Source organism: Aythya marila (genome assembly GCF_965140915.1).
Source record: "Aythya marila genome assembly, chromosome: 2".
NCBI classification, from domain to species: Eukaryota; Metazoa; Chordata; class Aves; order Anseriformes; family Anatidae; genus Aythya; species Aythya marila.
Genome location: NC_139043.1, coordinates 58,722,000 through 58,740,072, shown reverse-complemented (window position 1 = coordinate 58,740,072; position 18,073 = coordinate 58,722,000). Strand labels below are relative to the sequence as shown.

The 18,073-nt window shown below is 42.0% G+C and overlaps 1 protein-coding gene across 1 annotated transcript in view; it reads right to left on the bottom strand.

Annotated features, from left to right (window-relative positions):
- Positions 1–18,073, bottom strand: part of GLI3 (GLI family zinc finger 3) — a 208,881-nt gene that overhangs the window by 71,591 nt on the left and 119,217 nt on the right. The window contains exon 5 of the mRNA XM_082753540.1: positions 371–576. Coding sequence (XP_082609666.1) covers positions 371–576 — 206 coding nt within the window. The remainder of the gene's footprint in view (positions 1–370; positions 577–18,073) is intronic.

The window sequence follows — 18,073 nt, the reverse complement described above, 5'->3', positions numbered from 1 at the left end:
CACTACACTGATGTGCACTCATTAAGAATGTGGCTCAAATCAGTGAAGATGCACAGGGTTTCTTCAAAGATCAAAATCACACCCAGGGTCAGCTCCACAAACAAAAGATGTCACAAGACACACACCATCCTTCCAGCTTAAATTTTGAATGAGGCAAGGCTTTTTTTTTTTTTTTTTCTGAAGTTTCAACATTTGTGAAATGTACAAATGAGCCATGATAGGCTGATGAAGTATTGAAACATTTATGACATAATGAATATGTCTGACAAACCTGCTGAAGCTGCTTTGAATGAGGGCGAAAAATGTTGACAAGATTAATATAACTTTAGTTGCTACAATGACAGAAAACAGGAAGGCTGTCTTAACCCACCGTCTGTCGGGCTGAGTCCGCGTGCTGCCGAGATCATGGAGAGGGACGGGCTGCTGTGCAGGGAGCGGATATAGTCCATGTACGGATTAATGTAGGGGTGAGGAGTGCTGAAGGGAGACTCCGATGCTGCAGCAGGATTTCTGTGCGGGGAAATTCTAATGAACGGAAGGTCTGAGTACGTTGGGCTACTAGATAAGGCAGAAGGCCTGGAAGGCAAAAGGAAGAAAGAAAAACAAACAAAAAAACAGCCAGGTTATCTACGTGATAAACAAAAACAGTTTAAAGGTAACACATTTATCTCTTGAAAAAATAACAACTGGCTTGCACATGTAGTAACTTCCACCAAATTCAACTGCCTGGCAAGAGAAAGGAAAGGAAATGGATTCTTCTCTGTACTTATTATTAGCAACATTTCTCTGGCCAGTTTTAACACAAGCTTACATGTATATATAGTATAATCTTTACATCCCTCAATACCCTTTCTCTGTAGAGTTTAGTAGATAATCGCTTTAATTAGTGTGAAATATGCACCCTGTATACCAGATACTAATTACTGCTGTAATACGGAAGACATACTGAGATGCTGAATCACTTACGTCTTCATGACCATGTCTATTGGAAAGTTTGAAGCTACACTGCACCCACTCCCTTGATATGCCAGCTTACCCTTCCTGAAAGTGCAAGATTGAATGTCTGTACAGAAATAATTTCAGAAAACTCAAAAAAGCCATTAAGACAGCTGAGCCTTTTGGAGCAATTTTGTTGATGTCCCTTCCCACAAAAGCTACTGAAAACTTGGTGGCAAAGGAACAAAGATTGCTGTATGTGTTTGCTTTTAGCCTGGCACCAAAGACCGATGCCTTTAACAAGTCAACAGTAACTAAATGCATCACCCATACGAAGGGAGAGCTGTGTTGCCTTCTCAGGCTGCGTGTACGAAGCTGTGATGGAGCAAGGCTGAATGTTGAGTTCGCAGCTGACAAAAGACAAGAAATTTGCTGTAACCTTCTCCACCACCACACCCTGACGGTATGACAGCGTCAGGACTCAGAGTGAAGACCCTCCTCTCACAGCATCCAGGCTCCAAAGGCACTGGAAGAAATCCAAATTTCATCAGAAGGGGTTGGAGTGACTGCCCTTGCCAACCTGCTCTTTGGCAAAAGACAATGATTAAGCCTGTCATGTATTTGCTCTAGTCCAACTGGTTGACCCGAACTAAATGTCTTTTTGTTCCTATTTTTCCAATTAATTTAGCATATATACAACACAGACACAGGCAGCAGCTGTGAGAGCAGCAAGGGCAGCCTGTTCCTTTGATGCTGCTGGCTTACAAAGAATAATAAAGCAAGAAATGTATTTTTTTTTTCTTTTAACATACACACACCGCGATCAATGGAGATACTTGTCATCACCTAAAAGGCCAACAGAACATAATCTTACATGGGAGCCAATTCTGCCCTGCTATCGGCTTGGAAACACTAACCTATGAATGGGACAGAGATCAAAGTTATGCATTCCTAACAGGATACAAGTTTCCCTGCAACAAAATCCACAAGGGCTCATAAAATCTGGGGAATAAAGACCTTTCCTGTTGTGCTTTTCTCCCTCTTCCCCCTTTCCCTTCCTTATTTGGCTTCCATGTGTTTCTTGCAAGGCTTTTTGCAAGGTAAGCCTTCCACGTATGAAAATACCTCCCCTGCTTCAACGTTTGTTACAGGGCTGCATTGGCGGTGTGCTAGCAGCAGGCATCAGAGCAATCACTCCTTTGGCACCCAGGCAAAGCACCCAAGAGAAGTCCAGTCGCTCGCCATCCATCGTGTTTAAAATGCACTTAGCAGAAACCAGGAGCAGTTTCCCACCACAGTGCAAAACAGGCATCCCCTTCCCTCGCAGCACCTTTTCTCTGTGTGCTTTTGATTCGTCAGTGTTTTGGAAACACGGCTTTGGTGGAAACACAGCTTTGCTCTGGTTGGTATTGTGAAACCCAAGCAGCCATGAAGCATTAGCTGTCTTGTGGTTCCCTGCCAGGCCAAGGGTGGAATGCAGGAGCCTTGAAACTCATGGCGAAGTAGGAAGCGAAAATACCACAGCTGGATATCACATTACAGGGTGAATTTCCCATCCCGGCAGTGAGGAAAACGCAGTAGTATAGCAAATTCGATACACGTCTAACAAAGAAACTGAGTTTGTAAGCTCACAATGTCACTTTACAAATCATTTCTTCTAGTGTCGCATAAACTCAGAGCTCGAAACCCAAACAAGAGTGCTGGCAAGCAGGAGCCCTGGTGTTATCTGGTGCATATCGAACAGAAAACTGTTAAACAGCTTTTGCAAGAAGGCTGCGAGCCTGTGTTATCCTCAGCGATTCGCTCTCCAACTGGCCAACAGCCAGCCGCTGCAGCGGGAGCGAGATGAAGAGCCAGGCTGTCAGCCTCTCCCTTCAGACCCAGTGGGAGCCATTCAAGGACACTGGGATTCAACTGCTTCTCTCCTCCTCTGCCCTGCCTCTTCCTCTCCCTCCTCTCCTCCGCATGCCTGGTGTCTGAGGATGCTGCAGAAAGGACACCCATCTGGGTAGCATCAATCAGCAGCAGGCACAACCGCTGTATTAGTGGAGGCAGAAAGAAGGAGTCATCAGATTCCACATAAAATTCCCAGCTCTGGACTCTGATGTTTACTAATCTTCTCTCCAGTATCTGATTTTAACTTGCTGCTAACTTCTCTGCTCAATTCCAGCCTGTGCTTTTCTCACTCCTTTGTGTTTCCAGACACTCCTTTCCTACTGTCCCATTTTCCCTCTGCCTTCATCTGCTCTCAGCTCCTGCTGTCTGAGCCCTCCTGATTTCTTCCAATAAATGAAAAATCCCTTCTTCTCCTTCCCCTTCATGGTAAACTTCAGCATGGACAACTTTTTAACTGTTTAACTCCCTCCTTCAAACTAAAATATGACTTTTAGAAAGGGTGCAGCCGAACGTGCTTACTCTTAGCTGTTGTTTTCCAGTGCAGCATCTGATCTTATGTTGCAACCTCTTCACATACCAGTAAAGATTGACTTTTGTCCTGTGTAAATAACAAATACTACAGTCCAGGACTGGCTCTGTCAGTGACAAGCAAATCACATCTCCAGATGTGAGTGGCACTCCTCCCCCAACATTATTATTGCACATGCAGTTCATCACTGGCCCTGGCAAATGGTGCTCTGCCTTGGGTCTGAGGCCATGCCATGGGACACAACAAGCCTTCAGCATGAGAAAAGGCAGGTTCGTTTTCAGAGATACTGCTTGACATTTTATGCCTCGTTTGTAAACCACGGGGAGGCAGGAATTCTCTGCATCTTCTCCTACACAGGGGTTTTCCCGTTCAGCAGCACACTTAGGGCACTAAGGCTTCCTCCAGATCAGGACCTTTGCGTCTGCACCCACAGCTCCTGCAAACTCAACTAAAATTTAATACAATGCCTAAGATAGTTTGAACAGTTATGTGAAGACAGAGGTCCCCAGGTTTCTGACATTAGGCTGATTTTATTCTAATCCTCAATAACCTTGACTACACCTACACTCCTGAAGTATAAGAGAATGCCGTGATTTGCAGGCAGCTCAGCACCACACAGACATTTGCTCGCTCCCCCACTCCAAGTAGGGTCAGGGAGAGAATGGGTGGGAAAAAAAAAGTTAAAACTCGTGGGTTGAGATGAAGACAGTTTAATGGGACAGAAAAGGAAGAAAAATAACAGAATTAATTTTCCTCCTAGTATCTAGTATGGTGCTGTGATCGGGATTTAGGCTGAGAATAATGCCAATGTTTTAGTTGTTGCAGAGCAGTGCTTACACTAAGTCACAGACTTTGCAGCTTCTCACACCACCCTGCCAATGAGGAGCCTGAGGGAGCACGAGGAGCTGGAAGAGGACAGAGCCAGGACAGAGAAGCAGCAGAAAGCAGGGCTGGCTATGTAGGTGTCTCCTTTCTGGCCAGACTGCCTTCCTTTTCATCATGAACATGTCAAAATGCTGTGAATGACACGCAACTGCTGTACCTAACACAGCACCACCTACCCATCTCCAGTCTGCCAACTTCCCCTTGTCCAGACTCTGATGCTCTGGAGAGTCTCAACCACTCAGCAGGAGACTGGCACGTGCATGCCGAGGCAGTGAGCTCAGTGTACGGGGAGGCAGGTATATTTTTTCCTATTAGTCATGACACTTTTCTTGATGAATGTTACGGAGGTGCCTGCAGAGTCTTAAAAACTTACATGGTCACACAAGTTCAGCAGCTGCAAACGGAATCAGATGCATGATAAATCACAAAACAGGTGAAGCCACTTTCTTTTTTTAAAACTTTCTCTGGCCACTGCTGAACTACAGGTGAGCTATAAGCAAGAATTCAGTTATTATTCATAAAACTGGTGTGTCATTTTGTTCTGTTGCTTACAGCTGCAGTAGAGAAACTCTTCACACAGAGACCAACCAGCAGCAGCTTTGGAATTCAGCCATCACAAAAACTGAGCAAAGTGCAATTCCCTTTTCGGCCCATGTAACCCTTTCTGAATTGGGGAAGGAGAATTATGGCATTCTGAAAGCTGATGTGGCAAGCATGAGTTAGTTACACCTATTTCAAAATATCACTACCTGGCATCATCCTGAAATGATCACATATGTTTTGTATCAGCAGTAAGTGAGAGCAGGGGCTTCTCATACCACACGCTTTAGGTTGCTTTTGGTACATAAGCGTTCAATCAGTTTTCAGTGAAGAAGATAAGATGCTTCAAATTCAAGTGGAAATGCTACCCTTTTCTTTGGTAGAAACAAGATGCCCACTCAGGCAAGTGACATACTGCTCTCTGTCTATGAACAGAGTAGCGGCAAAAATCTACAGATAAGTAAGCAAGCATGGAATTTGTTGACTTCATACACGGTCCTTCAGCCACCCCACCCGCTCAGTGCCAAATGGACAGGATTCAAGAGAATAATTTCCAGTCTCTGTCTCCCACCACTGGTGCAATGGGGTGAGGTAAGAGTTGCCATCTTAGCTCCAGATGTCCATTTAGAGAAGCTGCAGAGCATTCCCTACCCAGCCTTGTTTTCCCTACAAACTTGCACTTGTCCTCCCACCTTTCTGAACTACTCCAGTGGCAGGAATAGTTCAAGGAGTAGCAAGAGGCAGCTGTCCCTAAGAGAAGGCAAGCCAGGAGCCCTGGATAACCCAGGCACAGGCAATGCACTCAGTCCCACCAGATTTGGGCCAGGTGAGCCAAGCCAGGTGCTGATGGCAGGGATAATCAGCAGTTGGAGTCTTGGCAAAGTGATGAACTCCACCCAGACAGAAGGAGGGCCAAAGACAGGACTGGAGACACACTGCATCATAGATATGAGGGGTCCGGGAGAACAGGAACCTCGCGAGCAGGCCCCAGCCCACCCAGGAGCAGGGCCAGAGACAGGCACACCTACAGCAGGACTCAGACAGGGACTGGGGGCCCTGGGCTGAGCTTAAAAAGTACTTCTGGGTGCATGGCTGTGGGTGGAGGTCCTACGTGAGGCTGTTCAAGGCAATTAAGGCCCCTTAGTGGCCTCCAGATCCTCACATCGGTTTTCTTTGCTTTGGAGAGCTGGAACTGCTCTAAAATGTGCCAAGATATCAATATAGTACACATGGTCCCTGGTTTGGCATCCCCTGTAACTGTGAGAAGTACAGTGGGCCCAAACACATGACATGTGACAACCTCCATGCTTGTCACAGAAAGCACTAAAATAGCAGCGTTTCCTGGAAGCAGATTTAAGGCCACTCAGGATGGCCGCAAAGGTCTGTGTCACAGGAAAGTCTGGATCAAAATTCTGAGGTTGGTTTGGTGTTAGAGAGGTGATCTGTCACAAATGGCTTCCAAATTGCTTTAAGCTGTGCTTAGGTAAAAACCTCTTCTAAGCATAACCTATCTTAAAAAAAATCATGGTGATTTAAGCATTTCCTGATTTTAGAGGAAACTATAACTCCAGGACTGCAAATTTTAATGCCAAGTTTTGTCCTGATAAATTTTTAAATGGCTCTTTTATGAATCTGTTGAAAAATACATTTATATTGAAAACAGCAAGTGATCCTTAACTATAACATTGTAAATATGACACTGAGCTGAGGTTACAGATGGAACAATAATCTATCTCACAGAACAAAGCTTGTCAACGAAGTGGGATGAAATATTGTAACATAACCTAATTTATTATTGCCTTTTCATCCATCTTGTTATATTATGAAAGTGTCAAAGTTCAAACCTCGATATTTAATCATTTAGCAGTACGTTATTCAATGCTGGAGCAAGCACTGATGGCATAACTCTCATACCAATGATATCCATGCTGTTTCTCTGATATCTGTTCAATTCAGTCCTGCTTGAAGAATTGAAAAATGTTGAACTCATTAAACTGTCTGTGATTCTTTTCTTTTTTACTTTTTTTTTTTTTTTTAAATCTCAAATAATCTCCTGATGGATGCCCCCAAACACGTTAACACTTTTATTTCTAGTAGACCCTGGAAGATGAAATAGCAATAAGTACTTTTCTTGTTAGGTGAATAGTCCTTTTTTAAAGCACAAAGCTAAATCCCTTTGGTAATACTTCCCATGTTAAATGATTATATATGTTTAATACCATAACTATTTGTACAGACTGACCATTTTGCACCAGCAGTCAACAACTGGCTAGTAAAAACTTGTCATATTAAGCAAGCTGAGTTCCAAAATAATAAGGCTTGACCCTGAAAATACAAGTGAGAACAATTCTAATAGTTGTGATTAGCCCAAATGATCAAATTACTCCTCACTGTTACAAGCATATTCATGGTTGTACATCCTTGATAAATCAGACTCATGCAACTAATTGTACACCAAAATGATATGGGAAAATCATGAGTCAAACAATCATTCTGCTTCTCAAAATCTTTAGTTGTTATTGTAGGGTTCAATACTATATAAACCAGAATCAATGAGAAACTGTCCACTGATTTCCATTAATAAAATCCTGAAGTGACTGGGAATATACTTTTTATAAGCACAAAGTGCTGACCTAATTCTGCTGCCCTGACAGCCACCAGAAAACCTTCCACTGACTTCAATACAAGGACAGTGAGGACAGCACTGCCTATTTTTAAAATGCAATTCCACAGCTCCTTTTCTCCTTGGACTTCTAACTGAATTTGCAACCTGCATGGCATTCTTGAAATCAGGACAGCTAAGCAAATGATTCAGAATGTTTAAAGAATTAGAGTTAATTGAATATATGGAAATGCCAGAGCACTCTTCATGTGAAAGAGCTCCTGGCAACATGGCAACTCCTAATATGAGAAAGAACCTTGATTTTCGATACTTCTTCTCATGTTCCAAGACTGGTCAATATTTTGCTTGCTTTTTCTCCTAGATTCACGCTGGCCCTATAGTCAGTATGAGGAAGCAAGTCACAGAAATACATGTGCTAGTAACCCTCCATTCGGTAGATATATGCACATATCAAACATGAATAGGTTGGTGCCTATGTAGCTTAAGTATAAAAGCAACTAGACCAGGATTTGAAGTACACAGGCCCTGTTCTGTGTTCCATCACTTATCTGCCACCTTTAAGGAGTTTGCTCACTTGCTCTTCAGCTGTTTGCCCAGATGTAAAACTGTGGCAAAGTGCTCAGGAAGTGCTTGGTGTCTACAAGGTCAGACCAATAGATACTATGCTATGAGTATTTTCTCACTGTGGCAAGGACAGCATCTTACAAAACAGGTGCAGTTCTGGAATGCAAATTCATAAAACATACAAACATCCTTACTTTGGGTTAGATCAGAATGTTTTTCCCTCATAAAGTTAAAATGTATTATTGCACAGAAAAAGATACGAGTGACTGCACAAGAAATGTTTGTGGTGCAGGAAATCATGCAAGACAACCAGCTGATGACCCACAGCAAAAGCATATTACTCTGGTTCGCCTTTCCTTATTTGGGAAGTCTTAACATTATGTAGTTACAGTTAAAAATTGGCTACATTAATCAACACACCAAATCCTCAGTCAGTGACTGCATTCCTTATTTTCAATTGATGGACTGCCTCAATGCAGATCCAGCTTTTTACTCACTTTCTCTGCTACCTGCAATACTTCATAAATAACCTGACCATCAGTTTGTGGACTCACTCAAGAGATGTTTATACCGTAAAAAAGAGTGTATATTCACTCAACTATTTAATATTTTTAACATTTTGTTTACATAAGGTCAAGCTGTAACACTGATGACTTTCATCCCAAATTAACATCTGTACAGTAAGCAACTGCTGCTTCAGATGCCACTGAGCATATTCATTTCTTCATTGCACAAGTGCTGGTTTGGAGTCTTTTCGTGTGTTCCTAAGAAGTGTATGCAGATACTATGTTTTTTATTTATTTCAAAATGCACATAAAACCCTGTACTGTCTTCTCAATGTCTCTCCAAGTCAAGCTTGGGCTTCATATTCTCACTCTCACATAGCGATAATCTCACCGTTAACCTGCTTTCACACACATTAAGACTCACTAGAGTTCATTTGCCAAAACATATTGGCTGTGAGGTCTTTGTCGAGCTCCTTGTATTTGCACAGTGCTCACTCCACAGAGTGCTGACCCTGCACAGAGCTGTTGGACATTACAGCAATGCAAACAATCAATAAAAGTAATGCTTGCCAGGTTTGGCCAGCTGGGATTTCCATTGCTTGCTTCTGGTAGAGCCTTACCAAGGAATTGTCTTACCTCACGCAGCTCGCACTGACTTCTGTGAACCATAAATAGAATAAGATCCTGTATCTACACAGCACAGCCTCAGTGTTGGTACATTTTTCCTCCCCCATCTTCAGCTGGTTCCAAGTCTAATGACTTGTGGCCACTAATACACCAAGGATAACTATCAAAGCTACATTTGATGCACAACTTTTGACTGAAAATATGTAACAGACTCACATTCCAAGCAAATGTTATTCAAATAAGCTCAGAAAATGTGTTGCTTAGACGAGAGACTGCCATGGACCTCCCATAAACCACTCATTTTTCATGTGGTAGCTCAAAGTGCAACAGGAAAGTTTAAAAGGTCTACAGCATGCTAATTAATTATCTGTTGTTATTAATAACAGATCGGACAGTGAAATTACCAACTGCATTCCTACCGCAAACTTCCATGCTCTGCGATTCGCTCTTGATGCTCTAGAGGTGGTCTCATTTGCTATTCAACTTTTAGCTTCCTCCTAGTTACAGGCAGGGCCTGCCATCTCTTGAAGTGTTTAACCACAGAGGCACCATCACAGGAGCATGCGGGCATATATATAAATCCTGCCTGCGTTCCGCTACCCCTTTCTTCTTTCCCTTTCCCCTTCCTCTCCTCCCGCAAAACAGCAGGTCAAAGGAGTGTCAGAAGCTTTCTCACACTTAATGCTGTTAAGTCAGCTAATTGAATAAACATTTGTTTAACATTTGCTCCTATTTCACTAATGCACTGTGAGAATGAGAAGAATTTTATTCCCCCTCTCCCCCAACCTCCCCCTTCCTCAGGAGTGCCACTAGCTGTTATCACAGTGACTAATGTGCTGTATGTGGCCATTATAGTCTTCAACTCTGAAATTACACCCAGGATGAGCGATAGGCTCTGCCTGTATGCTGATTGGAGTTGGATGATGATTGATTAGAAGAAAGTCGGACTACGTAGCCATGCAAAAAGAACTGCAGTAAGCCACAAGCTTAAACACTGCAGAGCATTTCACCAGTGGCTTCAGAGCTATTAGATGTTTTCACATTAACAACATTTCTCACATCCAGGTTTGTGCATTTTATCTTTATTCTTTCAAATCCTGAAATTGCTTGGATAAGAGGGTTTTATATATATATTTATACGCATTTCTGAGAGTAGCCTGAACTTTTAGGGGAAATTGAAGAGGCTTTGTGTCAAGTACAGCTAAATCCAGCCTTTCTATATCAAACCCCTGCTAGAAAATTACTGTGCAGATGATAAGGCTGAAAGATATAATAAAAAGTGACTCTACTCAATTTACACTGCAATATTGGTATGACTGAATATTTTTCATTCAGGTGACTGATAAAATCACTAAACTGTATTGCAGATAAATAAAGGAGGCTTCTGTCAAGAATAAACACCATTAATCATGAAGTCTCACCCTCTGAGTGGCTGTGCTATGCAACTGCACAAATGCACCATCACAAGTGGCATGTGACCCAGTGCCTCTTTTCTTTCCCTGCTTCCCTGGTGAGGCTGTCTTCTTAGGAAACTTTTCTTTTTTTAGTCTATTTACAACATTTTTAAGTCCAGGAATATCTTTTCCATTCAAGTTTACAGGCAATTGCAACTGAAATCTAAATTTCAGTGACGATACGTTCAGCTAAAAATTGGTCCTGTGAGACAAAGTGAACCAGCGCAGACTGTGGCTGCATGGCTGTAAATCCAGCCTTATAGTGAGAAGTCTGCGTTTAAACTGGTGAAGATGAGATCTTCGTAACTCCAAAGGTGAAACAAATGGGGGAATTTTATCAGCTCCCCCAAAGCCTCTTCTCCTTTTCTCCCCAAATCACATTTTCTTACAGCTGCATTAGATTCGCTGTTTCCAACTAGGTGCCAAATATCTTTTGAAGATTCAAAGACAAAATTTCTCAGCATCACAAATCTGACTGAACAGAACTGATGGGTTTCCTTTCCAAGAGGGACTTCCCAGCTAAAACTGGACATGTGCTGAAAGAGACTGACTGTTACCCAGCAAAAGCACAGTCATATGAAAAGAAAACCAGACAACTTAGGTAACCTTTTTGTAACCTGTTTTAGAGCAAGTGATGATTCAATAGTGGCCATGTTATTAAGCTGGAATGAAGCAGTGCCCTACGCACTAATGAGGTTAAAAAATGTAGTTAGGTCTTCATGTTAAAGGCACTTAGCAAGCAGTTTGCTTGGCAAAGACCAACTCTGTGCTGGAGCAGAGGACTAATCACACAGGCAGGAATCAAATCGACTGGAAGAATTAGGAGACTTGCGGCCCCGAGGAATGTAATTCATGCAGAAAAGCAGTTGTCAGAGCGAGGCCAGGGAACTGTGTGGGAAGAAAGCAAAATAAACAGCTCAACAAAGAAAACAAAGACGCTCAAATTGTGGCTTTTCTAATGCTTGAGTACACTGAAACTTCAGTGGGTGCGCATGACAAAAACCTCATCAAAGAAGACCTCTATCCAAGCAAATACACCGGTGAATGGCACAGTGGTTCAAAAACACTCAGAAAATGCCTGAAGGTCTTTTACAAAATATCCTTGAAGTTGTTATGTACAGAGGAGAAGGCGCAGATACGTACATGCATGCGTGACTGGGGAAAGAACATCCAAACGGTAGGGAGCTAAGAAGAGAGCTGAAATGCTTTCTGCAACTCCTGCTCATTCATCTTTTGGCTGTTCACAGATGGGACCCGGACGCAGCCAGCACGCAAACACTGCTCCTACCCATGTGCACCGATACCCTCTGAGGAAAGACTTCATTGCTCCTTGGGATCCACTCTGACAGTCTGAAGACCAGATTCCTGTACCCGCCAGGGGATTGCTTGACCAGAAAGAAGAGGGCGAGCCTGGTGTCAGCCTCACCAACGCTCCTGTGGTATGCTTGGGAAGTTTCTCTTGCCATGGGTGGGATTGGTGACAATAAAATTAGACTTTGAAATCAACTGATACTTCAATTTCACAAGTACTCTGCTCTCTTAAAAACATCATTTCCAACTAATGGGTTATTACTCCCCTAATTTAGTGTTTTGAAATTTTTAGAGAACTAAGCTTTTAGAGTACTTACAAGTACCTCTCTCCTCATTTATTTCCTTTGCTGCCATAAGCCCTCTCTGCCCAGCACTTGAGAATGTCACGCTTACTATTGTTTCAGCAAATTTGTGCTTCTCTTCTTCCCTTAACTCCTTCCGCTAAGACAGCAGAAAGCAGGCATTCTTCAGCCCCTTAAAATACCTGAAAAGCCTCTCACATTACCTCATATGAACACCCCCTTCAAAGTCTGTTTTGTGATGCAAGAAACATTCTTTTTCCAAACTATAAACAAATAAAGCAAAGCAAACCCCTCAGCTTTCGTTTCATGCTCCTATTTTAAGTCATGTCCACAACATCACAAAAATGAGATTTGGGGAAGAGAAAGGAAGAAAACTTTCCTTCAATTCTAATTATACATGCTGAAATCAGATCTCAACTGCTTAAAACAAAAGCAAGCTGACAACAATAAAATACACATTTGGTGACCAGAAGTCTGTCATATTGCACTTGCTACCAACATTTGCTTGTGAAGGGAACATTAGACAAATTCTAACTTTAAAGGACTACAACCTTAACAGAAACAGTGATGCAAAGGTTCAGCATTAATCATTCCTGTTGAGGTGTGGCAGGATTTGCTTCTCGTTTCTGTACTAACATTACCAGACAGCCCAAAATTGATATTCACAAGGATTGGCGACTACTACTGAACGTAGAGCGCACCAGCTAGAATTTCTCACCTAACAGTACCACCTGCAGCAAAAACAATTACATGGATGTACAGAAATTACTGTCTGCATAAAATACAGAGGGCAATTTCAGACATGACTCATCCCACTCCACATCAATCCATGGCAGCTAATTTGGACAAGGCGGGGGGGGGAGTCATTTTGAGAGCATTACTCTTTATTGCTAATTCAGTGGCAGTACCACGTGCACGTATATGCTGCACTGAGGACTGGAAGTCAAGGAGTCACTGAAAACACAGCTGCTTCTCAGCTCTCTGTGAGCATCGCTTATCAGGAAACCAGGGGACAGCATTCTCTCTGCCTCCGAGCACCACCACAAACACCAGACAAGCAAAAGATCAGCACCAACATCCACAAGGGCAGCAGAATGCACAGCTCTGTGAAGCACGATGTATAGCAAAGGTGAATGCTGAAAAATCTAAGTTATGAGGGGGAAGAAAGAAATTCTGCCAACAGTTGCTTCCTGTATTTTCCACTCCAGTACCAAAGGTCCAGCTGTGGGGACTGGCTGGGGTGCAACCAAATCAGAGTGGGAAAACACTCAGTTCTCATGTCGGGCTAAGAAGTTTTCTCTTACATGGGCCAGTTTCTTTATTTGATCTTGCAGGCATTGAAAGCCATTGTGATGCTACATAATCTGCACTACAAGTCGGTTCTCACCAATGTTGAATGTATAATGACTGGAATACCATAGCCATCAGAAGAAGCAAGGGACAAAGACTTCACACTGCAGTTCTTGCTTTATTTGTGTGCAGAACTGGAGTTTAAAAAGCATTCCTTGAGCCAAGCTGTATCTTTTAACAATCTCAAAAACCCCAAATGGGTGGGAGCACCACTTCTACCGGGGCTATAGGGGGAAAATATGTGAAAAACAAGCATTAAGTAAGTATAAAGCAAATGAATGTTTTGGCAGTAGTAGTAGAAGTAGTAAGTTCAGGTTTGAAGTCTTTGACATACATGCAGTATCTAAGTGCTGGAATCATTATTAATTCCCTAAACACAACAGCTAGCAATGGCTGCAGATGAAAAGCCCAAAAAGAACAAACTGGCCAATGTGGGACACAGCTGCACCAGCAGGACAACCTACACATTTGCTACCTCTGCACCTTCACAATTCAATCTAATGATCGGATATTAGAAACATAGTTCCTAGAAAAGCCTGATGTCCACGGAAGGAGTACAGCAAACCAAGGCAGAGACCAGCTATGCAAGCTTTCCTGGTACTGTCTTGATGATGTACACTGATAGTGATCTTCCACCGTGAAGATGAGAACACCTGATTGCTCCTGGTCATACAGCTCCTGCCCTCCCCACCAAATCTGTCTACACTGTTGTTAAATGGGGCTATTTGTGTTGGTGGCCTCTATAAACTGGACTAGACCATCAATCTTTTCTTACACAGGCCAGAGAAAAAGCCATGATAAATCTAGGCTGAATTTCAGCAGGAGATGCGGGACGGAAAGATGTGTATCTTTAAAGAGATAGCCACTTAAATCTGATATGTTTAGAAATTCTCTCTCATGTGAAATACTCCCTAATTTTCTGTTGATCCTTAACACCAGTGGTCACAGCACCCTATAAATAATGCTTTCAAGAGAAGACAGGTCAGTTCATTCCTTGAGAAGAAACGTATTCCTGGCTCATTTCTTCAGGATGTTTTGCCTCTGTGTCTAACCTTTGCGGGGTCTCCAGAAACTCACCAACATCCTTACAAAGCCAACTATAAATGCAGCCATAACCTACTGCAGGATCAGACCTACAGCTTCAATGCTTGAAGGGCCTACGCAACATATCCTTGCCTAGTTTTTAATAGCAAGTACATAGGCCCCAGCTTCAATGAAAAGCATCTTCTAAACGAAAGCCCCAAGTCCTCCTTTGGTCATGTAAACCATCCTAAGAGCAAAAATCAAACTGCATTGGCAGTTTTCTTTGAATCACTTCCTCTATTAATCGATAAAATCAGTCACAAACGTTGGCCCAGTCTACCCTGAGGCACGCAGACAAAATACCCATTGAGCACATTCCTACGGGTAGAATTAAGGTCCTTTTTTTTTCATTTATGCATCATATAATACAGAATATGCAAGGGGTAGCTAGTTTAGTCTCTTACATCTCAGAAGCACAATCAACAACAGCTTTCTGTTGTTGTTCTGTTTTCTGTTACAAATATCCAAACAAATATGGACACATACATGCATATAAATAATAAACTGGGTTGAGTGAAGGGTGGCAGAAGCAAGGTGGTATTTAATTTCTGCCTTGTCTTTTTTTTTCTGAAAAATTCAGAACTAAATTCAATCCATACTCCAAGATTATAGGCCATGATGCCTTTGTAGGGGGAGGAGAGAACCCAAGTTGGGGAAGGACTGTGTGAGAGTACGATGAAGATGCTCTTTGCTCCTACGCTGCAGACATACTCAATGCTCACATTTCTTCCAGTTTATACCTACTCTCACTTTAGGGGCTTCCAATTCATAACACAGAAATCTCACCACTACACTTAAAAAAAAAAAAAAAAAAAGAAAGCAAAAAAAGAGAAAGAAAGAAAGAAAGAAAGAAAGAAAGAAAGAAAGAAAGAAAGAAAGAAAGAAAGAAAGAAAGAAAGAAAGAAAGAAAGAAAGAAAGAAAGAAAGAAAGAACGCTAAGACTGTAACATTTCAGTTCTCTTTGAAGCAAGATTTAACATGAGTGGAAGAATTGTACAGAAAAAAAAGGAGTCTGTCACAGTCCAGTACCTCACAGGCCATTGCAACAAGTTTGACAGCAGCCTCTATAGAGTTGGCTTGCTTCTGGTTCACTGCACGTGAATACCACAGTCAATATCTGCTCACTCGACTAATACTGCTGACTACAGCACAAAGAACACAGGAATTTTGTCCAAGAAACCACAGGCTCGGAGCCTCTGAATGTGCACTATATTTAGAGCTTGCATTCTTTGCAGCTGATAACAGAATGAGATAATATAAATTTCGAGTAGCAAAAACTCTGGTATTGCAGCTATTCTGTGCATTTTTTGGTTAAATGATAAATTAAGACAATGACCCACTGATTTGCATCCTCTGTGGTTTTGTGCATGAATATTTTTCCTACTTGTTTTGTTCATGTTTTCCCTCTAATTTTCCATCTTTCTCAGACTCTGAATAGATCCTTCCACTAGTTTTAACTGTAAAAATAAAAAATAACTCAGGCCAAGTCCACGATAATAAACCCAAGAAAAGACACTCATCCTATTATATGAAGAGGGTGCACGCACATGCACACAAATGTGCACACTTGTACATATACACGCACCCAGGGAGCATCCCAAATGCTCGAAGCCATGCCTAGTTATTTCTCAGTCTACAGCAAAATGTTACACGCGAAAAGGTGTCCTGAGGCATGACTTTGGTGGCCATTCATTTTGCTTCCATCAGCTCTTAATTTATGCTGGTTTGAAAGCCTGCCTTAGGGAACCACTTCTCACTGGCAGCCGGGAATTCGTCTAAGTGTTGTTAACAGCCCAGATGGGGTAAAACAGCTAAGTGGCACTGCTGTCCAGTGGCAATACAGACCTTAATGCTGGTAACTAGAAGCTGTTTCTCTTCAGCACCATAATCCATGCAAACCACTCTAAGAATCCCTTTCAACTGGATTCAGGTCCCCCCAGATGAACCTGTGCCAACCAGCCTTTCAGGTGTACTTAACACAGCAACCACCGAAGCATCTCCCCTCTCTTTCCTCCCTTTACATCGTGCCAGGATCTGTCCTGCAAGCTGTTGTTGCTACTGAGTGACTGTATCATGAATGGTGGTCAGCCAGCAGCCCACTGGTGAAGGCATGCCTTTCTCATACATCTGGGGACTGCTGTTTCTCTAGCATCTTTGGCTCTCTGTGAAGCACGAAAGAATACAAGGTGAATCTCACTTGTGCATGTGGCTTTATAGGGTGGCTGTCAGGGCACCAGACAGCCTCTGAGAGCTTGTGATAACAGCAGGAAAAGGCATGGAGAAAGAAAAAGACAAGGTTTATGTCTTATGTTTATGTCTTATGTTTATGTTTATGTCTTTATGTCTTTTGTTGTTGTCATTTTTTTCTTAACACAAGAGATGAATAGAAATTTGGGGGAAAGTTTCTACAAAATAATTTTTAACAAAACAAATCATTGCATTTTACAAGGTCTAGATTTTCCTTCTACATTAAAAGCCTCACCAAAATTTTCCTCGTGTTTCAATTGCTATAACTTCCCCAGCCATCCTGAAATCAAGCTCACTGTGTAAGAACAAAGACTCTCTGTTAAAGCAATATTTATCTGCCGCTATTGTTTCTCCTTTATAAATCTGTAGTTCCTTGGCATTACAATTAGCTACTCCAGAGAAAATGATTATGTCACAAAGTATTATCCGCAACAGAAACAGATGAATGATGTGAACCAAATTTAATCTGGTGCAGTTAGAGGCAATTCTGTTGGCTTTCATGTAAATGTGCTCGCTAAAAATGGGGATGATTTTTAGCAATGAATCCTCATTTGATCTACAATTTATTTGCCAGCATAAAAGATCTTTTAAATAAGATACTATTTTCTCAATAGTGTCTGTTTTTTCTAGAAGGAAGGAAAGCCAGGAGAAATGTAAAGACTTCAACGGAATGTGCAGAAACTTTAGACTAGAGCTTACCTAACCAAATCAATGTAAAAGAATTTATGTAAAACAGCTACATTCAAAGATATTTCCCTGTTTTAATGCACGCACATTTTTTTTCTTCCAGCTTTTAGAATCACAAATGTTAACAGTAGCAGCCACCAATTTTTTTCCACCCTTCAGTATATGCCACCAAACAAAGAATCATGTGTTTTCCAAACTTTGCGCAGTTTCAGATACTTTTTAAAAATGCGGTCTGCTTCTGAAGCTGCTCTGCAAGCGTGCTTGCAAAGGAGAATTTATGATCTGAAAGTCTTACGGTAAATATTACTAAACAAGTAGTACCAGCTGAACAGAACACTGATTCACTATTTTAAATGATGCAACACTACATACTGCATGAGAGAGCACAATTGTGGCCTAGACTCAGGCCTCCTCTTCCCCGATTTGTAAAACGTCTGGCACTGAATGAAAACTCCTGATGATTACACGTGGGCATCCAACCCTGCTATTTTACTTCTACTAATTACCATCAGCACACCGCTCTGTCACCAAGA